At 45.5% G+C, this 22,256-nt stretch overlaps 3 protein-coding genes across 6 annotated transcripts in view; 2 read left to right on the top strand and 1 right to left on the bottom strand.

Moving 5' to 3' along the window:
• NLK (nemo like kinase) overlaps positions 1-15,829 on the top strand; it is a 36,070-nt gene extending 20,241 nt beyond the window's left edge. For 3 of the 4 annotated variants that reach the window (XM_088066263.1, XM_088066261.1, XM_088066262.1), the window contains 10 exons: positions 1,296-1,425; positions 2,481-2,536; positions 6,830-6,936; positions 7,593-7,678; positions 8,547-8,756; positions 9,118-9,219; positions 11,666-11,752; positions 12,820-13,018; positions 13,567-13,660; positions 14,109-15,829. In XM_088066263.1, coding sequence (XP_087922389.1) covers positions 1,296-1,425; positions 2,481-2,536; positions 6,830-6,936; positions 7,593-7,678; positions 8,547-8,756; positions 9,118-9,219; positions 11,666-11,752; positions 12,820-13,018; positions 13,567-13,660; positions 14,109-14,163 — 1,126 coding nt within the window. In that variant the 3' untranslated portion in view covers positions 14,164-15,829. Of the gene's footprint in view, positions 1-1,295; positions 1,426-2,480; positions 2,537-6,829; positions 6,937-7,592; positions 7,679-8,546; positions 8,757-9,117; positions 9,220-11,665; positions 11,753-12,819; positions 13,019-13,566; positions 13,667-14,108 lie in introns of all 4 variants that reach the window. The other variant, XM_088066264.1, reaches the window with a different exon arrangement.
• A 633-nt stretch (positions 15,830-16,462) lies between these two features.
• On the top strand, positions 16,463-19,528 carry TMEM97 (transmembrane protein 97). Its single transcript, XM_088066101.1, has 3 exons — positions 16,463-16,602; positions 17,836-17,980; positions 18,514-19,528. Exons 1-3 carry the CDS (start codon positions 16,483-16,485, stop codon positions 18,762-18,764), a joined length of 516 nt encoding a protein of 171 aa, XP_087922227.1. The 5' UTR covers positions 16,463-16,482; the 3' UTR covers positions 18,765-19,528.
• A 645-nt stretch (positions 19,529-20,173) lies between these two features.
• Positions 20,174-22,161, bottom strand: IFT20 (intraflagellar transport 20). The gene is made up of 4 exons (XM_005534612.2): positions 22,018-22,161; positions 21,718-21,803; positions 21,032-21,135; positions 20,174-20,597 (listed from the first exon to the last, which is right to left on the bottom strand). Exons 1-4 carry the CDS (start codon positions 22,142-22,144, stop codon positions 20,516-20,518), a joined length of 399 nt encoding a protein of 132 aa, XP_005534669.1. The 5' UTR covers positions 22,145-22,161; the 3' UTR covers positions 20,174-20,515.
• Positions 22,162-22,256: the final 95 nt, after the last annotated feature.

Raw genomic sequence — 22,256 nt, 5'->3', positions numbered from 1 at the left:
TGGTTGAAAGGATTTTCAGGTGTTCAGCAACTGCTTTCCTGTGAGCTGGAGCTCTGCAGTTCTCTTGCCCTTTCTCACCACTTGAAGCAAGAGGCAGAAGTCCTGGAGAAAACAGGAAATTCATCATGGATTAAAAGACTTTTTCATATTCTTTTTTGCTGTGTTTCTCACCACAGAAATAGTATGATATCACCTTTCCCAAGTTCCACCTTGCCCCTTGTTTAAAATACAAATGTGCAGGGCTGTTAACAGGTGTCTGGCTGAGGTGTTGGGACTGACTTTGGGTTGGTTGAATTGGGTTGAAATCAGATGTAGTACTTGGGAGTGAGGTAGATATCTTAATGCTCCAGTCTAATTTTTTATTCAGATATTTAAAATACGGACCTGAGGCATAAGAAGCTACCTTGCATGTCTGCTGTTGAGGAGTCACATGAGAGAGAAAAGCCAGCAATTTTTTAAGGACAAATGTAGTTACCAGGGTGCAGAGCTGGATGTGGATTCTTCTGTGGGTTCGACACTACACTGAGATTGAAGTTATTTTGGTCATCTCAGTAAAAATATGCATATACTCTGTTCTGTAGTGAAACTCACCTTAAAAACCAGGATTGGGAATTGAGGCACCATAATCTCCTTGCTCTAGTTTTATGGTTCTCATTATAAAATTCTATTTTCAGAATCCAATTATTTTAAATTAAAATACTTGCCATGTGCAAAGCACCTTATAATTCCTGAGCTACTATACTTGCATTCCGTAAGTTGTGTGGGAGAAAGACTAATGTCACGCCTGTTTTACGTTTGTGAAAACTTAGATACCACGTGCTGTTGCTTCTCCAGATGTGAGTGGTTTGGTGATAGACCAATAAATAGTCTTTCACTTGCCAGTGTTCTGTCAGAACAGCTTTATTACATCTTTTACCCTCTTTGGAGAGGAAGAAGTGAGCAATAGACCTGATAAAATCTGATCTGTGCAACTGAGAGAGTGTTTTAATGAGGTGTTTTTGGGAGGTGAAGGCAGTGTTGATCCTGACATCCACTCCAGGTGTTGATGTCTTGATGAGCTCAGTGTGTGGCACTGCTGGGCTGTGCTCCACCCAGGGAACGGTCACATCTGTGTGACACAGGTTCTGCAGCACAGTGCTCAGTGCCCTCACATTAATGCTTTTTTCCCTAGAAATGTCTTCACCTTGTTTTGACTCACTGAGTTGAGAACAATAAGAAACTTTAAAATACTGATTTCTTCTTTAAAAAAACTGTCTAACAGGAGTATGTGATGTTCTTTATCTTTTATTCTGTAGGTCAGTAACAGATCCACGAGATGGAAAGAGAGTTGCACTCAAAAAGATGCCCAACGTCTTCCAAAATTTGGTCTCTTGTAAAAGGGTCTTCCGGGAGCTGAAGATGTTGTGTTTTTTTAAGCATGACAATGTAAGTAAATTCAAAGTAATCTTGAGATCCTTTATAAAACCTAAATGTAAAATGGAGCTCTCTGTAACAGAAGTGTGTTTTGGTTTAAGTTACAGAATATCTAAAATGCTTTAAGAGCTCTCTGATTTTACAGGGATCAGATTTTCTAGAAACTCAGATATTACTGTTACAAACAGTATAAAAATGAAATTATCAAGAATCTAAGGATACTCATGATTTCCCCTCCAAAGTGTTTGCAAACAGACAATCAGTACCCTTCTGCCCAGTCTTATTTCATGCTTTAGGTAAATGTCAGGCTGCACAGAGCTGTGTCAGCTGGACACTGTTCCTTCTGAGCTGTTCTGTACTCCATGGTCCTGTCCCCTTTGTTGGTCCTCTCCCAATCTGCTTTAGGTGCAGTCAGATTAAATTAAAACATTTAAATGCAATTTGGGTTGATCCATGAAGTTTGAAGTACATCTGAAGTTTGGGTGCTTCGCCCAAATGTCATGAACATTCCTGGGATAGGATTGAAATGGCCACACCAAGGAGTATCTTTTTCTGTGAGAGGATATGAATTCTCTGCTGCTGCTTTGCTACATTTTTTTCTTCCTTTTGCTTTTTCTACCACCAAGCTGCTTATGCAGAATGGGAACAACTTTGGGGTTTGCAATTCCCATGTGTAAGTGGTGAATCACAAAAGTCTGAAAGACTAAAGGCAGAACAAAGTGTAGTATGTTCTGCTTTTACATTTCTCTGCTGGAATTACTTATTTCAGAGATGTTATGTTCATATATATTGTAAAGAAACCACTTTTTATTGGATAAATAAATTTGTGCTTTCAAACTGCTACTCAAACAGGTGGAAAAAAATTATTGAGGTAAAAAAGAGAGACACTGAACGTACAGAATATATGACATGGTGGGTTATTAAATTTTCATACCTGGGGGGACAGGACATTGGTCTGTGGGGTAGAATAAAACAAAGCCGTGTGAGAAACATGCAGCCTGTCTTTTTGAAAGGGATTTGGTTTTGTTCAACTGGAATAGGCCTTGATCTTGTGTGGTGTTTTCTAGGTACTCTCTGCCCTCGACATCCTCCAGCCTCCACACATTGACTATTTTGAAGAAATGTATCCTAAATATAAAAATAGAACACTTAATTGAGGTAGGTGTGATTTACATTAGCTTGGAAACCGCCAGTAGTTGGTGTGATCAATGAAATGGAACCACAAAAACCTCGAGCCTGCATGTGGACAGGACAGTTTGATGTCAAGAAGTGAACCTGTAGCATCCAGAGCTCCAAGGTGGGTGTTGGGGGTGTGATGGTGCAGGACTGAACTGAGCCTTGGATCCCACGAGTGTGTGCAGGGAGTGTGGGATTGACCAGCAGGCCCTGCTGCTGCTCACAGGGATTCCTCCAGAATCTTTTTTTTGAAAACTACATCCAGTAATTAATCTCCTCTCAGTTATTAGTACTTGAAAAGACTTTGTGGTGGTTTCAGAGAATTCTGCCTTCACAGGCTTTGAAACCTTGACTAATCAGAGAGGCTTCAGTGGTCGGGCAGGGCTGTGGCTTTCCTTGGTCAGCTCTGTCCTGGTCCAGAGCACATTGCCCAGAGCTGTGTCCCACAGATGTTCTGAGTCACTGATGCACAGGTACAAGCTGCCTATGGGGAACTGTGTTCTAGCAGTGAATTTGAGGGAAAAACGTAATGTGAGTGTCATGTTTTGATTTGGTCTTTTTTCCTTTTCAAACTTGGCTTGGGCTGTCTTCTAGTCATGAAGTAGGGAATTTCTGCTTTCCGAAATACTGAAAAGTGAATCCCTGAGTGGGGAGGGCTCTGACTCTTGTGGGGGAAGTCCTTTGCCACTCCTGTGGTTAGACTTGGGCAGGTTGGGTTTTGTTGCTGGTGGGTCTTAGCTACTTTTTTGTATGACCCACTTTGCAATTAATGGGTGGGAAATTGTCATTATTTTTAGGTAACCTGAACTTTTAAAATATGGTTTGATCTATTTATGTAATACCTTGGATTGATTGGTGAAGAAAGTAGGTGTAGTCAACATGGTGATTTTAACCAAAGTACAGCACAATTTGCTGGTGGATAAACATTATTTAGTTGAAAATGTTGCTGTGCTGTACTGGGGCTTTTTCATTTGAGTTTAGATAAAGCCTTAAAATTCTGCTTTGATATTTCTTTCACATGAAGAGCATATAAGTAGTCTTCAAAAACGGGATTTTGGTTATGTGCACTAGTTCAATGCCCTCATTTAGAACAAGTCATATGAGTTATAAATCAGATCTAGGTTAAGGATTACTCCTTCCGTGTAATTGTACAGTCAAGAATATTTAAATGGGATAAGCTTATTGTTATGAGCTTAGCTATTGCCAAGTTTTGAATATAAAACCAAAATGCTAGTTTTCTTCATGGCTAACTGACTTATAAGTCATTCTGAGTAGTATTCTGTAGGGCTATCTTTTTTTATATTTTTGTTAATTTCTTGCCTCTAATACTGGCAATAGAAGACTGTTGCTTTGTGTAGTCTTCTTTGTCCTTTCTTTTGAAAGAATTTCAGTAAGTGCACTTAGGACCCCTAAAGTCCTTAAAAGAATGAATTAGTAAATGTTTTGATTTATATACCCATTTTTAATTGGATGTGTTTCTACTTACTGTAGTATAAGGAGAACTTACTTGGGATTGGTTTGAAGAAGATCAGGTAAAGATGTTCCATATTTGGGAGTGTAGCTGTCAAAGCTTCTTTTGTTGATCCACTAGTAGAGTTCCTAAAGATATCATAGGATTGTTCCATTTTTATGGTAGGACATATTGAACAGTGATAAAAGTGTAAAGGGCTAGAGTTGGTACTGAGTGATTTCCTTTGTTCTTTCCGAAGAGTTGTAGTGCCCTTTTTGGGGAAAGAAATGTAATAAAAGAATGATTAAAATGATATGAATGATGTGTTGCAAATGAGCTGGTAGAGTTCATCTCAATTATTCAGCGTTTCATAGGTACCAGCAGGAATTGCAGAGTGTATTTTTTAAGGAGAACTAATTATAAAACCACCTTAAAATTTTAATGATAAATTAAAAGATTTCTTAGGAAATGTGATGAATAAAGGAATTTTAATCTAGTGAGATTTTTGTTTTAAGGATGAAAATTCCTGGCAAACACTCAGATTAAGATACAATTTGAATTAATAATGAGGTTTTTGGTTGAAAATCTTTGTGGCAATTTTGAATCGTACAGGTATTGATGTTTTTGCCAATATCACCTAGTGCAAAAATGAATGATGGATAGCTCTTTTTTCCAATTACAAAATCTTCTACGGGTGATTGTAATACTGAATTCAGCAACTGCATACCCATGGATGTTCTTTAAGAACTATCCAGAGTTTCTGTAGTAACTTTTTGAAAACTTGGCCCATTAAAGTGAGTATCAGAAGCTGCTGAAAAGTCACCACTTTTCAGGGGAGGGACCTGGAAAAGGTTTGACTAGCAATAGCAGCTAAGCTGTGCAGTGAGTTTCACAGAGGTGAAAGAACTGTTTTCTGTGGATTATGGGGTAGGTCCCTCATATCTGTGGGGCGGAGAGGGGCGAGGTGAGGTGGGCTGCTGCAGGCAGTGAGGGTCAGTGCCTGCCATGCTGTCCCAGCAGCATGTGCTCGTCCTGGGAGAGGTTTTCCTTCTGATCCAGCACTGTGGTGAGTTCCTCTGGGCCAGCACCCAAACCAGCTGGGCACAGACTGCCAGGATTACTCCTGAGACCCTAGAATTGGGGTTTGAGGGGTGCAGATAAAGCACAGTCCAAGCCATGATGAGAGTGCCACATCACCAAGGGCACTCCATCCCTTTCTAATGTTTATTTGTCGCTTTATAAAATTTACCAACTCAGCAGGTCCCAGCCAGCAGAGCAAGTCAAGTTATTTTGTGCTGCGCATTTGCTCTGATAAGTACTCTGAAGCAAATTGGTACATTTGTAGATCTAATTTTATACAGCTACTTAACTAATTACTGCTGTCAGGAGCAATTTCTCTCCGGTAGCAGCGCTGGGTAGCGGCGGCAACCGCCCCACGGTCGGGGCCCGGCGGTTCTGGTTTGTAGAAGAGCAGCCTGCAGGCAGCAGGGTGAGGAGGGGGCTGCAGTCCCGGGCTGTTTGTTGTGCTGGCTGTCCCAGTGGTGCAGAGTGTCCCAGCAGTGGACTGGCCGTCCCCGCGGAGCCTCGGCGCGCGCTGCTCGCATCCCCCGTGCAGTTATCCCTGGCGATAATCAGCTCGCTGTGCCGGGGTTAATGGCACCTCCCAGCCCTGCCAAGGGCTTTATTTAATGCACCCCAGACCTGGAGTGGTGCAGGTGCCATTTCAGGCCCTCGTTTAATTTAAGCTGCTTTAGTTGGCATGGTAACTAGTTGAGACATCTGGGAGACATTATGCTCGGGATTGAGATTTAGGAGGATTTGTGGCATAGCAAAACAAAAATCTTATCGTAATAAAGTGCAGAGTAATGCTTTTGGGTTTTTAAAAATATTTTGCATTAAATTGAATGTAAATAATAAGGTAAACTGCAAATTTTAAAAGTCTGGTATAAATATTTAAAAGGGTCTTTGCTAAGGGAAAAGAAAAATTAGAGGGCTACAAATTATGGTGCTGCAGGGTTGGGTTTTTTCTTTATGAATTCTTTATGAATGCAATTTTAATACTTTTTTCCTCAAAAAGTTGGAGATACTTAATTTATAAAACGAGTTTTTGTGTGGTGTTCCATTGGCAGATGAGCCCTTTGGCCAACAGGGATTTGGCTGGAGAGGGTTTGTAGAGCAACAGATGAAAGCAGAGCATTGACTGGGTATAGATAAAATGAACATTCAATACCTGGCTGTATCAGTTAACGTGGGGCAAATGTGTTTTACCTCCTTCAGCCACAAATGTGATAATAGCGGACTTCTGTTTCAAATGTGACTGGCTAAACGAAGCTTTTAAAGCTATTTAATGTTTTTAATTACTGCTTGTAGTGCCCCCAGTATTTACTGTGATGATTTCTGTGTGTGTTATTGTTGTCCCACAGCCAGGACATTGTCAGGATGGTCTCCATCCCTGGTGCAGCTGTGCAGCTTTCACCCTATTTCACTGCTTTTGTAAGCTCCTGGACACACACAGGCCCCTCTGGGAGCCACCTCCCCTCAGTCTCAGTTGGAATTTGCCTTTCAGTAACTTTGTACAAGTACCTTCATGCAAACTGCAATGGACTAATTTTCTTTCACAAGCCATTTTTTACTTTCATTCCTCTAAGAATTTGAAAGAATTTGACCTCTGAAGCAGCTTTCTTTTTAACTCGATAGTTCTGACCTGTAAGAGCTCAAGTAAGCAGGAGTTAGTGAATGTTTCAAGAGATTCTGTGCCTGTTCTGCTTTTCCTTAACCACTGAACTGCAGATATGTTGTCACTGAGTTGATGCAGAGTGACCTCCATAAGATTATCGTCTCTCCTCAGCCACTCAGCTCGGATCATGTCAAAGTTTTTCTTTACCAGATTTTAAGAGGTAATTCTTCTGCTTCTAAATTTATTGAAAACTATGTCGTAGAAATATTTTTTTTTTCTTAATGTTTGCTCTCAAGACATTCTCATCTTGAATAAGCTTCCTGGAGGAACTTCTTTTAATTTCATATTTGAATAAATACCAAGCATGAATTATTGTAGCTACAAGAGCATTCTTCCTTAAAGCATTGTCAGGGAAAGAAAAGTCATGCTTTTAGAATCAAGGAACAGAAAGGACTCTAGGCTGAACCAGATGGGTAAATATGTGTGATTATATCCACTTAAGGTAAAAATTGTTACTGAAAAACAGAGCAGTAAGAGGTATCTGAAAATTCCAGTGTGGGAATTAGCAGAGTATCCATGCCATAATCAGAGAGATGATGTTTTGCTTTTGATTTGTTGTTTGTTGGATTTTTGGGGGGAGGAGGTCTTTATAAAAAGATTACTAAATTCCTTTTTTTGCTTATTTTATATACTCAAAAATTTTACCCTGTCATTAAGTGACTGAGTGTGCACTAGTGGCTGGGAATTACTCACAAAAACTGAGGCACAGGCAAAGTCTTTGCTGATCAGGAGTTGCCAGACCTTCTGGGAAAATGTTGTCAGCCTTCCTTTAAAAGGGAAAAAAAACCCTTATTTTAATTTCCTTTAATATTTCAGGTCTGAAATATCTACATTCTGCTGGCATTTTACATCGAGACATTAAACCAGGGAACCTACTCGTGAACAGCAACTGTGTCCTTAAGGTGCTGCTTACATTTATTGAAGATGTTTGTGTGTGTATGTTGTTAATTTTTAAACAAAAAACATTCAATGTGAACACTTTCCCTGAAAGTCTGTGTAAATGGGAAAAAATCCTACAGTTTTTTTAGAAAGTAGAAATGCAGGAACCATTTGTCTTTCCCCTTTTCTCCCTCTCACATCTCTGACAGTAAGAGAGAGGCAGCTCCTGAGCTGGACATGGGTGGGATCTCCTGTGCCTGGGAGGGCAGGGGGTGCTTGGGGTGCCTCAGTGTCCCTGTGCTCCTCAGGGGAAGACAACACCAATGCCTGAGGCCCTTCCATTGTCCTTGGGTATATGGAATTTTGGAGGACTGAGGTGTGTTGTACAGCTGTGCCAAACACAAAAAATCAGTGTTGTTTACAGGGATTTGCTAAGAATTCTAATTGGCAAAGTTTGGTCTCTTTTCTTAACACTCTAGTTCAAGACATTTTTAACAATTCTCCAAGCCCAAATGAGTAGAGCCAAATCTTTAATATTTTGAGACATGTCATGAGCAAATGAAGTTTGTTTGAGTTGAAATGCTCCATACCCAGAGGTTAGGTTTTTTTGTAGTGCAAATCTTTTTAATCTTTCAGATTATAAATATTATAATGCCAACTTAAAATATACTGTGATTTCAAATCAAATTGTAGGAAGTTTAAATGTCAGTGTAACAAAGCAATGTAATTTCCTCCTGTCCCCTCTCCCCTGACTTACGCAGTTGCAGCAGATTATCTGATGTATTTAAATGCTGGTTGGGGATTCCCTGCCTCCTTCCCAGAAGGTTGCCTATTTGAAATGCAGAAGGTGTTTTGGTTATTTTAATTTTTTTATTTACCTTCTCAATTTAGATTTGTGATTTTGGATTGGCCAGGGTGGAAGAGTTAGACGAATCCCGGCACATGACTCAGGAAGTTGTCACTCAGTATTACCGCGCTCCGGAGATCCTGATGGGCAGCCGGCACTACAGCAATGCCATCGACATCTGGTCTGTTGGCTGCATCTTTGCAGAGCTGCTTGGCAGAAGGATATTGTTCCAGGCACAGAGTCCCATCCAGCAGGTATCCATCCTCACCTCTCCCTGCCAGCACTCCCTGCTGCACCTGCTCCTGGAGGCAGTGGTGCACTCAGGGGAGACCTGCAGGGGCTGGAGCGTGCCCAGGGCAGGGAATGGAGCTGGGAAGGGGCTGGAGCCCCAGGAGAGGCTGATGGAGCTGGAAAGGGGCTCAGCCTGGAGAAAAGGAGCTCAGGTGGGACCTTCTGGCTCTGCACAACTCCCTGACTGGAGGAGACAGCCAGGGGGGTCGGGCTCTGCTCCCAGGGAACAGCGACAGGGTGTTAGTTTGTGTTAGCTTGGGAATGTGCTGTTGTAGTGGAATGCATCCCCTGTCTGAGCTGTGTCCTGTGTGCTCTGTCATGCAGCTGGATCTGATCACAGACCTGCTGGGCACGCCGTCGCTGGAGGCGATGAGGACGGCTTGTGAAGGCGCCAAGGCACACATACTCAGGGGTCCTCATAAACAGGTACTGCCAGGGCTGGCTCCGGCCACCCAGCCTCACCAGGCAGGGCTTCCTCTGGGCAGGACTCAGGCTTTCACATGCTTACTAAGTTTCCATGGCCTGCTGGTTGAAAATACTCAGCTTGGATGCTTGGTCTCACATCTGTCTGTGCCTGGGAGTGGGGCTGAGTTGACCCACGGGTGGTTGTGGTGCTCAGGGACGGCGTTGATGTGTCGTGAGTTTGACTGCTGTGGAGACAAGGGGGCTTTTCACTAGTCAGGGGCATTCCTGGCTTTTGCCCTGGGGGTATTGGTGGTCTGGATGACCCAGATGAAAGTTCTCTCTTCTTGAGGTGACAGTGTTTTGATAGCTACTCTGAATGAAGATTTTTTTTTTTAATCACTTTAAGTGTTAGTACTGGCAAGAGACATCAATTAAAATTGACAGTACAATTCAGAAAGCCCTGGAGGGCTGCTGCACTGCCAGGATCAGGAGTGTTAGAATTGCCCAGAGCCGAGGGAAGAACCTCCAGTGCCCCAAGCCCAGAGGGTGAGCTGGGTCTCAGCACACCTGAGCTCAGACCTGAACTGCTCAGGAAGGCCCAACAAGAGGCTGAAAGCTGAGACACAGCATTCCACACTACTGGAGTAAAAGTTAGTTGTAAAAAAGACACCAAACCAAAGGAAAAAGGCAGGATGGAGTGATTGTGCTGACTGGGCAGTAAAAAGGGCAAATGCAATATAGTGTTAACAGATACAAAGAAATGCTTGTGCAGACATCTTTAGTGCAGGGCTAAGGCTCTGTGGCCCTCCAATAGGGTCATTTTATGATTGCTAACAAAATTAACAAAAATACTGGCCTGTACTTGCTCCAGTAGTTAAGTTTGCATCATTATTTTCTGCATGTTGAAGTAATTTCTCACATCTGCTCACTACAATAGTAGTTACCATAGAAATGAGCATTGCATCTGCTTTATTATTGACATGTGGGAGTTCTGCCTCCCTGACACTTTGGATCCACTACATAAAGTTGTCGCTGTTCCATTTCATGACAGGATTTTTTAATTTGAGCATTAATAATGGGAGGATTTCCTTCAGATTTTCTCTACCAGTTTTAAGTCAAGTATATTTTTCTGCTATCATGTGCTAGAAGAGTTGTGACTCCTAAACCCAGTGTCTTATGACCCACAGGATGGTGGGAATCCTAAAAAGCAAGTGAGGTGAAATGGTATAAAAAGTTTCCACTACAGATTTAATGTCCTATAGCCACAAAGTTGTAAGAAATACACTCTGAGTTAGTTCTGTGTATGTTGGGGAAAACAATACTCCTTCTCCATGGTGTGCCATGGAATCTGGTGTGCTCAATACACCTTGGAACCAGGGGATGTGGATCATCCAGGTGATTAATGGTACTTTTGTTTTCAACTTGAAGCATACTTCATGTTTGAGTGCAAATTCCTGCCTTTTCATGTTCTGAAATGGAGCTTTTGCTGGTTGTAAATGGTTAAATGTTACTGGTTCCCTAATTAGACTAATAGGGAGAGAAACCCAAGTTAGAAACGGGCGATTGCTTTGTCACACCAACTATTTTTACTCGCCGTAGGTGAGCACAGTGGGAGAGAGGGGTGAGGCATTTTGCTGCTCCATGTAAAAATAGATTAATGCGAGAAGTTTCTGATTAAACCCCCCCTGCCTCACTGTGTGCTGGCAAAATGGGTATTTACATACTCCTTAGACTTTGTCAAGGGAGTTCAAGTGAATTGTGCCCCTGGCAGCCCCAGGGTGAATGAGCTGTCCCTGTCCCTGCTGACCCCTTTCCCAAAGGAAAACATGTGGAGTCCGTCCCCTGCCTGTTGAGATCCCTCCTGCTGTGGGAGAGCAAGCCAGGAGGAGGAGAGTTACCAAACACTGCAGCTTTATGTTCCATAGGCTGCCCTGGGAAACCAGGGCTGGGAAGTGCTCAGGGCTCTCTGCGGCAGTTCAGGGTTAACTTTGACTGATGTCACTGTGGAGGTGTAATTCTTATTTATACTGGGAAATTTACAGCTACCATGACATCCAGTACAGTCCTTCTGTCACTGTCAGTCAGCTGTGGATTGCCTGGGCAAGGAAAAGCAAAGAAATCCATAATTTGGGAGGGACTGAGATTAAAAAATGAATAATGGAGTTAATCAAACCCCAGAGCAGCTACAGCTGGGAGTGGTGTCTCTATAGAAAATACATAAATAAAAGCAGGTTTTTCTAGGGATTACATCTGAACTAAGGGAAACAGTGATAAATTAGACCTTTATTACAGTTGCTGGGCTTTGTAATGGGGGTTGTCATGCTGGAAAATGTTAGGTCCCACTTGTCCCCTTTAACAAGGAGTTTGTCCTTGCTGACTGTGGAATAGCGTGTGCGGAAGCAGGGTTTTCCTGGTGATGGATCTGACAGGACACTCTGTGCTTCTCTTCCTCCCATTCCCCCTACAGCCATCCCTTCCTGTCCTGTATACACTCTCCAGTCAAGCTACACATGAAGCAGTTCATCTCCTTTGCAGGATGTTGGTCTTTGATCCAGTAAGTAGGACTGAAAATCATCTCTTACACTTCTGGTTTGAACAGTTTTTGTTGTCTGGTGCTTAAATTGAAGTGTTTTAAGTCAGGGACTGCTTTAGCTGGTTTCCTTCTGCTGGTATTGCAGTACTTTTAGTCCATAAAAAATGTAAAAATATCGTACAATTGGCCAATCAGTTCCCCTTGGAATGGGGGTTTCACGTTTCAAACCGAGTGGTCCTGGGAAGGAAGCTTCGGCAGTGGGAAGGATGAGGCTGTGCATGAGTCATGCTCTTTTCCGAGCTGGGTGTAGGTAGCAGAACATCAGCTACTTTGATGCAGTTCTAATTAGGGACACGGGGGTGTTCCTGGTCTTGCAAAACACAAAAAATTCCTCCTGCATCCCCAATCACAGAGCAGGATCATTTTTCCACTGAGCATCTGTTTTTCTAATAAAAATGTGCTGCTGTGGATTTTGGATTTCATTTCTTGGGACATTGTAGAGAATTGTCATGAGAAAATCTGATATTGGAATCGATAATCTTAATTATTTCATTCCCAAAGAACCCCCCCAACATTGCAAATGTATAACAGAGTGCCTGCAGTGCAAAGGAGGAGTCTGGGGGTTGAAGAAGCATTTAGAAGCACTGCCTTTGGAGTGTATTTTTTTAAAACCTTAAGATTGCTTTGCTGAACAGAACCATGGAAATGTTAAACCATAACCAAATTAAAAAAAAAAAAAAAAAATCCTTTCTGACTCCCTCAACACTTAGAATGCTGTTTTTCCCATCTTGTTTTGATTTATTGCAGGAGTCATAATTGTAAGATTATCTGGAGAAAAAAAATGCGTTGAAAAGCATGTTCCTACAAGCCATGTGGTGGCCGTGAGTGGGGAGGTCGGTGCCACCCAGCCAGGCTGGTTCATGGGCCTCAGCTCCCCTCTAGTGGCAGCTCTGGCAGTGCCTGACACAAGCCCCTCCTTTCACACCACTGTGGGTTTATAAAACAACTGAGCATTAATCGATGAGTAGTTTCAGTAGCTCTGAAAATACCCTCACTCTTGCTCTCTTCCCTTTCCTTGCTGTTGCCAGTCCAAAAGGATATCTGCTAAGGATGCCTTAGCTCACCCCTACCTGGACGAGGGGCGGTTGCGGTACCACACCTGTATGTGCAAATGTTGTTTCTCCACTTCGACTGGCAGAGTTTATACCAGTGATTTTGAACCCATCACTAATCCCAAATTCGATGACACTTTTGAGAAGAACCTCAGTTCTGTTCGGCAGGTTAAAGGTGAGCAGGAGTTAATCTTGCACGTGCAGTTGTCCCCCTGCAGCAGGGGGGACATGGCATGGAGTTGGGATTTGTGCTCTGGATTCACACAGTGACCCCAGTGCTGGTTTCTTTTAGGTATTTTTCCATAGTAGACACTGGAAATTTATTTTCACCAAAAGAACAGAATTGTAAGTGTTCTGAGATAAGGCAATGGTGCAAGCACAAGCTGACCTGCTGAAATCTGTGGGTTTCAAACCTCACCAGCGCCCATCCCTGGTGCTCTATTCCTGATCCTTTTGCTGAGGGATGGCCCTGGGGGAAGGTGAACTCACTGTGTGGCATTTTGGGGCTGTGAGGTGTGACCTCCACAGCTGTCCTGCAGAAAGGGGCAGCAGCAGCCAGGAGCTGAAGCCGAGTAGTCAGATTTAGGGAAGCTGGAGCTCTTATCCTCACTAAAATGTACTCTCAGTAAGGGAAGATCTGTTTCCCTCCAGTGTTGACATTGCATTTTACTGAAGCCAGAAGTGTTAATGCTGTGTTGTTTTGTATTTTTCTCCTGTGTACAGAAATAATTCATCAGTTCATTTTGGAACAGCAGAAAGGAAACAGAGTGCCTCTCTGCATCAACCCTCAGTCTGCTGCTTTTAAGAGCTTTATTAGGTAACTGTATGTAATCACATCTGATATTAATTCCCATTTATTACTAGTACAGAATTCACACATCCAGAATGTTTTAGGTTTTCAGTTCCTGAGAGTAGGAAGGGCCCCATAGATAAAATCCTTGTGAACTGTTTTTATGAATTCTTCTAGAATTTAAGTAAAACGTGCAAGAGTTTCAAGTAATGTTTTTGTGCGAAAGACCAGAAGTCAGACTGAAACTGAAATTGGGAAGATTGGGTAGTTTTGATTGTAGAGCTGCATGGTGAAGGCACCAGAAGCAGTGACTGAGGGCAGGTAAAGGAATGTTTGCGGTCAGTGCTGGTTGCTGTTGGCAGGCTTGGGTTGGCTTTGGGGTTTTGCTGTCCCCGGGCTGTTGGGTCCCCCTGAGCAGCAGGGCTGTGGCTGTGAGCCCTGCGAGTGAGCTCTGATGTCTGTGTCCCCTGTGCAGCTCCACGGTCGCCCAGCCCTCCGAGATGCCGCCGTCGCCGTTGGTGTGGGAGTGACCGGAGCACCCTGTACTACTGAAGATGTAATGTAGCTTTCCACTGGAGTCTGGGATTTGCAATTCTGGAGGTTAATCATGCTTGTACTGTAATTTTACTAATGAAGTTTTAAATTAACAACCACTACTTGTACAATATGAATAATACTTAGAAATGTACTAGACTTTTAATCTTGTAAAGTGGTTGTGCTTTTAGAAGAAAATATTTTACCCAGAGTTGCACGTGTTTTATGAATTCTAGTGCAGCTGTGATGGCTCAGCTCAGAACAAACAGAATTGAACCAAATTTGGGGAGGTTTTTTTTTTTAATTTTATTTTTTTTCCCTTTTTTTTTATTGAAGTGAGATTGTACAAACAGATAGACATACATTTTGATATTGAGCCATTCCTGAAGATTTTGGGTTTTCTAAAACTAAGGAATACAGAAAACTTGACTGCGACCAATCATGAAGTCCCTTTGGGTGGCCGTGGCCATGGGAAGTGGCCATGTCCCCTAATGCCCAACCCTATAAATAGCTTCTCACTAGAGCTGTGATGGTGATGTGTGCTGTTCTAAAATCAAATGTTGTGAGTAGAGAGAATGAGTTTGTGACTAGGAGAGACTAAACTTCTGTTTCCTTACCCAGTATAAATATATATATATATTTAATCTATTTTTATTAGAAGTTTTTCTGCTCTTTCTTACATAAAATCCCCCAGCATGCATCTTCTATGTGTGTAAATAATTCCATTTATGGGCTAATTTCAGAGATCCCTGACATCCTTGCTGTATAGAGAGAAACTAGCTTGCACATTTTAGGTCTGTGAAATTTTGTGAGAACTTTTTCCTGCACTGGACAGTTGAGAAAAAAAAAAAAAAAAAAAAAAAGAAAAGGACAAAAAAAAAGCACATAGGGAATTCTCTTAATTGTGTTCGTGTCTTTAGGCAAAGCTGTGGAAGTCTTGAAATGTCACAGTAGTAAATAACTTTTATTACTTTTTCGCTAATTCTTTTTCTGTTGGAACACTGAATTCTGTGCATATGTATATATGAACACAAATTGAAGGCCTCTACCTCCTGGAGTATACAACTTGGTTTGTTTACCTCCACATGATTTTTTTTTTTTTTAAGTTTAGTGTGGAGACTTGAAACTTGAATGTCCCTTCCAACTTTTGTATTTAAAACAAGACTAGAAAATCGAAGACTGTTTTTCACCTGTACAAAGGAATACTAAAAGGTGGTCTTAAAATTTGAGCCTTGGTCTGGAGAGAAACCATGGTGTTTGTTATGGACAATTAACTGTTAAAGTTATTGTAAGTTATCTGTATTTAGCAGAGTATTTTCAACAAGAGTGATCTGAGCTGGAATTGGAGACTATTAGTAAGTTATGTTTGGAAGTTTTAACTTCAATGAAGTAATTATTTGCTGTGAAAGAGACAAACATTGAATAACTGAACAAAGATGGTGCAATATCTTTGTTTTTTATGAGGCTCCTCAGAATAAAACCAACTGAAGCATTTCAATTCACTTGAATGAGAAACGTGTTTAATTATCGAGCCCCAGAAGACACTGGTATGAAAGGTAAAATCTCAGAGGTTGGTCAGTTAATGTGGCACACTTGCTGGTCACTTTGTAAAATGTAGATTTGGAGTACAGTGGTGAAAACATTAAATGTGACATTTGAAAACGCGGTGCTGGCGTCATTCTTTCCTGCCTGCTCGGTCTTGGTGAGGTTTCCCGTTCTCCCCCCGGTGTAACGGGCCGGGAGGTGCCGGTCCCGCTTGGGGCGGGTCCTGCAGTGCTGGCGTCGCCCGGGGGCACCGGGACCCGGCTCAGCAACGGGGCAGTCGGAGCCTGCCGTGCCTGGCCGGGCTGTACCGGGACGCGGGCAGCCCTTGGGCTCTGGAACTCGGGATCAACGCCTCCGGGGAAGAAATGGCTTGGCCCGAGGTGCGGGACCAAGGGGGACAAGAGCCGGGCTGGCGAGGGCGCGGCTGCCGGCAGCGCCGGATAAAGGAGAAAGGGCGGGGACAGAACGGGAAAAGGGGAAGAACGGGAAAAGGCGCGGTGGCGGGGCCAGGCGGGGCGGGGCCGATGGGCGGGGCCGATGGGCGGGGCCGATGGGCGGGGCCGATGGGCGGGGCCGGGCGGGGCCGATGGGCGGGGCCAGGCGGGGCCGATGGGCGGGGCGGGGCCAGGCGGGGCCGATGGGCGGGGCCGGGCGGGGCGGGGCCAGGCGGGGTCGATGGGCGGGGCCAGGCAGGGCGGGGTCGCGGGACGTGGCCGCTGGCGGGCGAGGCGGGGGCGGGGGCAGCGCGGGGGGCGGGGCCGAGCGCGGCGATGGCGGCGGCTCCGAGGTGGCGGGAGCGGCTCTTCGCCCTCTATTTCCTCTCGCACATCCCGATCACGGCGCTCATCGACCTCCAGCCGCTGCTGCCCGCCGGGATCGCGCCGCGGGCCGTGAGTGGGGCCGGGGAGCGCGCCGGGGCTCGGGCCGGGGCTCGTTCCGCGAATGCGTGCGGGGCATCCGCCGGTTCGGTGGGGCCAGGGGCGGCCTTCGGCCAATCTCGTGTGTGGAGACGCCGGGGGGGGAGAGAAACTGCAGTGAATGTGTGGAAGAGCGTCTGGAAGCGAAGCGCTGCTGATGCCCACGAGATGACTCACAGCCGGGTCATTCATTGGGGAGGAGCGGGAACGGGAATGGAAATGGGAACGGGAAGGGGAGCGGGAATGGGAGAGGGAACGGGAATGGGAGAGGGAACGGGAATGGGAGAGGGAAGCTTCATCCGCGCGGTCGGTCTGTGGCTGATGCTGCTGCTGGAAGCCGTGACCGGGATGCGGCCGCTCCGTGTCCCCGTTCCGGGGAGGCCCCCGGGGAACGAGTGCGGGGTCACTGCTCCCCCCGGGAATGGCAGGGGGGATGTTCCTCTGCCCAGAGCGGGCTGACGGTGTTTCACAACTGCCATAAGGACATCCTTTCCCTGGGAATGGCCTCGCTGTCCCTCTGTCGCCCTCGGCACCGGCGCCCTGAGGCTGCGGCAGAGCGGGGCCGGCGCCACGTGCTCGGGACGTGGCTCCTGCGGCCCCGGCCATTCTCCCATCCCGAGTTTTCCTCAAATTCCTGCCTAAAACGCAACAGGGAATTGTTGCCGCTGCAGGAGCACGCCTGCCAGCGGCCGAATTTATTAGTAAAAATCTCTGGTTTGCTGGGTTTTGAACAAAATAATGGAAGAAAATGAACATCATAAAATCAATTAAAATAACGGTTGGGTGGCAGATAATTAGTTCAGCCCTCATCGTCAGGGTGTGGTTGGCTGTCACCTCCTGTTTGAGCTTTACAACTGGTGATTTGGTTTTTGCCATCGGAATTGCCTGTAGGAGTACTCCACTATAGGAACTTTTTTCAATTAATAGTTAACCAGCAAATCTCAATGCATATCTCTCAGGTCAAAGTCCACCGTACAGCCATGCTGGAGTTTACATTTCTGTCAGGGAAACCAATTGCAACGGACAGAGCCCAAATCCTGGTGCTGAGTTGTTCCCCTGCAGCAGCCCCGAGAATGAGCCCCCAGCCCTGCTCAGGACCAGGGACTCCCACCCTGCTGGCCTCATCCCATCGAGAATCACGAGCTTTGCCCTGCAGTAGTGGATGCTCAGTGACTGACTGTTGTTTTGGGGTTTGGATTTTTTCAGCTGACAGACCTGTTGCAGCAATATGCAACTGCCTTCAGGGACCCCATGATGCTGCAGCCCCCAGAGTGGTTCAAGGCGTTCATCTACTGTGAAGCTTTTCTCCAGCTGCCCTTCTTCCCCATCGCCGCCTACGCCTTCCTGAAAGGTGGGGGGAAACCGGGGTGATTGAGGATGTATCCTGGGGGCATTTTTGTAGGACACCTGCTGCTGCTGCAGCAGAGAACGTTTCCCTATCATGATTAGGGGGTTTGAGGGGTGTACTGTGGAGGGCCAGGCTGCTAGGGCCCTTGCGAGTGTTCTGCCTGAGAAAGCAGCACAGAATAAAGTTTGTCAGGAACAAAACCTTATAACTACAGGCCCTTGTCAGGTGCAGCCATTTGTGTAACCAGCATCAGCATTTGACATCTGGCTAATTTCCAGGGCAGCTAAAGGTCTGGATCAAGCCTGTGTACTCCTTTTGTTACTTTAAAACTATTGGGATCGCCCCTTTGTTCTAAATTGCTATCGGGGAGAGAAATTTCCTTGGTTCCTACTAGTACTGAGGGTTATTTCTGCTCCCTATTCAATCTGAGTGATGGCTTACCCTGGCAGAGAGGCAGCAGTCAGTGTTCTGTCACAAGCCTCAGAATTCTGGTTGTTTCAAAATACTTAAGTATTATTTCCTTTTTGCTTCTGCAGGTGGCTGCAGATGGATCAGGACTCCTTCCATTATCTACTCCACCCACGTAGCCACCACTCTGTTTGCCATCCTGGCCCACATCCTGTTCCATGACTTCTCCAAGTCGGAGCATGCGGGCCCTCAGACGCTGCGTGAGCGCCTGGTGCTGCTCTCCATCTACCTGCCCTACCTGCTGATCCCGCTGCTGCTCCTGTTCACCATGCTCTGCAACCCCCACTACAAACACGTGGAGAAGAGGAAAAGGAAGTAGCTGGCTCTGGAAGGTGTACACACCACATCTGTGCTGCATTTGGTTCCGACCCTACGCTGGCGGAGTCCTCTGGGACAAACGTCTCCCTCGTGTTGGCTGCAGCAGCTCTTCCCCGAGCCCTGGCTGCTGCAAGGAAAAATGGAATTGGCTGGAGTGCACAGCCCTGCTTTGACCACACACTGCTCTGGCAGGGACCTGGGCCAGCCTGGGGTTGGGTCTGTGCAAGGCCACTCTCCCAGGAAAATGGACTTTTAACCCTTTGATGTTTAACTCAGAGGGAACACACGTTCACTCACTCACTCACTCACTCACTCACTCACTCACTCACTCACTCACTCACGCTCTGCAGCTGATACTGTTCTTCCAAGGTCCCTTTTTCCAAGATGACTGCTTGGAAACCACTCAAATAGGAAATAATGTCTTCCAACCACATATTTTGAAGAATCCCCAACACATTACACACAGATTTGCAAAGCTGTTCTTCTGAAGCATTTCAAATCATATCATGGTTGTTAACTTCCTTGCCCCTTCCTTTAAAATCTCCACTGGCTTTGCTCTGCTTCATTTTGATTAATTATAAATGTCTGATCAATGATAAATGTGCCAAAATCTGGATTTATGAATGCTTAAAGTTACCCTTGACAACCAGGAGTACTGCCTAGAGGATTCTGAAGTACTTCAGAAATTGTAACCAAGGAGTTGGAAATTTCTTTCTTCTCTAAAATCACTTCTGGTATGGAAATAAATAACTAAACGCATTAAAATGCATTCAGTCTTCTTCAAGGAATGGCTGAAGGAACTTACAGTGACCACTAGAGTTCACAGAGTAAATCCAAGCAGAAATTACAACTACAGGTAGGAGTTCAGTGGTTGGGGTTGGTTTTGATCTGGAGCCTGGTGAGGTGACAGGCCCCATGAAGCTGCTCCAGCACTACTGGTACGTTTTAGACTTCACTGTGTAAAAGTTGAAGCTTTCCCCAGGCTTTGGAAAGGGCAGCATTTCCATACTGAAGTGTTAAAGACATACACAAAATGTATCTATTTGCACTTCAACATGAGGCTTGAGTTCACACCTGTGTTAGATATATATAGTTTGTGCACTCCTGGTGTCACTGACACTTGGAATGGTTTCCCTCATCAGCCTGGCATTCCATCCTAATAAAGCCCACAAAAGGATTCAGCTCTCAGATTATGACACTCCTGAATGGACATTCCTCAGGAACAGTTCAAAGTTCTTAATTCTCATGTAGTTTCTGCTTTTTTGTGTCTGTAATGTGTCCATTCTGGAAATCACACATTTCTGGGATTTTTTTCTAATTCTATAGAAAAAGTAACAGGCAGTATAGATCCGATACTGCTGTTTGTGTCTGAGCTCTTACGCTGAAAAATAACAAAGCAGGAGCAACTCATTCTGGTACAGCTGGACAGTCTGAGAACAATAATTTATTTTCTGATTTCTATGAAAGAGCTGTAGAGTTCAAAAAGAGACACAACAAAGCACCAGTAGCATTAATTCAACTGTAATTTGAACTGACTGTACAAAACTGGTATAAAATCAAAGGCCAGGACAGTCTGTGCAGCTGGGAGCAGTCAGTCCTCCTTATTGCCACAGTACACTCAAACTGAGGTACAGCCCCTCTGTTGTACACATCATCTGCACTCCTGCACAGTGGAAATTGCATATTTCTGAAAGTCTCAAGATTCTGGAATGGTCAACTTTCCATGTGAGCTGGTTTTTATCTTAAAATCCTCTATTTCTGGAAAATGAACTGGTCAATGAATTCGTTCTGGTCCGCTTCGATTTTGCAGAGAGTCTCGTACTCGATCCGGTACCTGCAAGACAGAACAGAGGGTCCAGGACCCCCACATGTGTGAGGTGGGTCAGGGCAGCCCCCTGGGAGGTGGGAGGGGAGCCGGGCTGTGTGTGTCACCTGTAAGCAGCAGCTGCCTGAGTCACACTGAGCAGCTCTAAAGGACCTTTATCAGCCAGACACAAGGCTGTTGCAGATGCCTTTTGTGTTCTGCACTGCCCTAGTTTGTGCTGCCTCTGTTCAGCCCTGAAGTCCTCAGGGATGACCCTTCTTTGGCTCTCTGCAGGGCCTGAAGGTAAGTAACCCCATGGCACTGTTCAGTGTGCTGTGGCCAGGACACACCTTTGATGCAGGTGTGGCTGTCTGAACCAGCCAAGGGTCCCACAGCACAGGCAGTCAGCCCTGAGCCTTCCCAGCCTGCACAACACCCCAAACAACACTGAACACAAAACTCACCTTTCCAGCTGCATCTTTTTCTCAGCTATCAAAGCCTGGAGCTGCTGCTCCTGAGCCTCTCTCTGCTTTGCGATGGACTTCAGCAGGTTCCGTGCCCCGATGGCCTGGCAGGACAAGGCAGGGATGTGTGGAGAGTTTTGGGTTAACTCCTTTAACCCCTTTCCCTCCCAACAGGTTGACTTCGAGGCATTTCAGCCATGCCAGCAATCAGGGAGGGCGATGCTGTCTCCTGAGGGCTGGGCAGGGGTAAGGCCTCTGAGGCTTCCGCCGAACTGGAAGAACACAGTCAGTGACTCTTCTGGACACACACACTGGGCACTGGTCCTACAGCCAGACAAGCTCAGGCTACCAGAGGCCTCTCCTGCCTCTGGAGGACAAGTTCTACCAAGATGGAGTGATTAAAAAACACACGTTCCGTTTCTGTGCAGAAATACAGACAGACAGGGACAGCAGGACTGGTACACATGGGAGTTATGCGATACTGTCATAGGCTTCATTAATTCATTAATCATTATATTAATTATAGTATTAACATTAATATCAATTCTAAAGGCCCAGTTAATCACAGGGGAATGCCAGCAGCATGCTGACAGAGAATCGTTGTTTCTGCTGTAGAGGGAGGGAGGGAAAGAGAGGGCTCAGACAGGGCAGTGCACACGAGAAGCCAGCAATTAACTGCACAGTACCTTCATCTTCTCACTTTCTGCAGCTTTGGCCAGTTGATCAACGAGCTCAATCAAGCTGCCCACTATTTTCTGGAATTCTGCTGTTTCTGTAAAGAAAAAAAAATCGTCAAGTGATACCCAGAACTGCCCTAAAGAGATCGAATAGTCGCTTTGTCATATCGTTTTTAGACGCAGCTGTACGTTTAAGTTTACAGTAAACAGCCACGTAGAAAGATTTGGTTGGAATCAGATGAGAGGGGCGAGGGAAGGCCCGAGGTGTCCGGGAGGCGCTCGCTGCACGGCCCGGCCCGCGGGACTCACTGTCCACGAAGGCCCGGCACTCCTCACGGAGCTGCGCCGTCTGCGCCGCCACCTCGGGCTCCAGCACCCGCAGCTTGTTCAGCTCGTCAAAGTGGAGCCCCGCCGCGCCCAACGCCGCCTGAGCCATAGCCTAGCCTAGCCTAGCCTAGCCTAGCCGAGCCGAGCCGAGCCGAGCCGAGCCGGGCCGGGCTCAGCGGACACCGCCGGGCTCCGGCTCCTCCGGCCCGCCCCGCCTCCGC

Source organism: Pseudopodoces humilis, chromosome 23 (assembly GCF_049639895.1).
Source record: "Pseudopodoces humilis isolate 2021_Gansu_Grassland_sample_001 chromosome 23, ASM4963989v1, whole genome shotgun sequence".
Taxonomy (NCBI): Eukaryota; Metazoa; Chordata; class Aves; order Passeriformes; family Paridae; genus Pseudopodoces; species Pseudopodoces humilis.
Note: the sequence above shows the minus strand (reverse complement) of the source record. Positions and strands in the feature narration are given on the sequence as shown.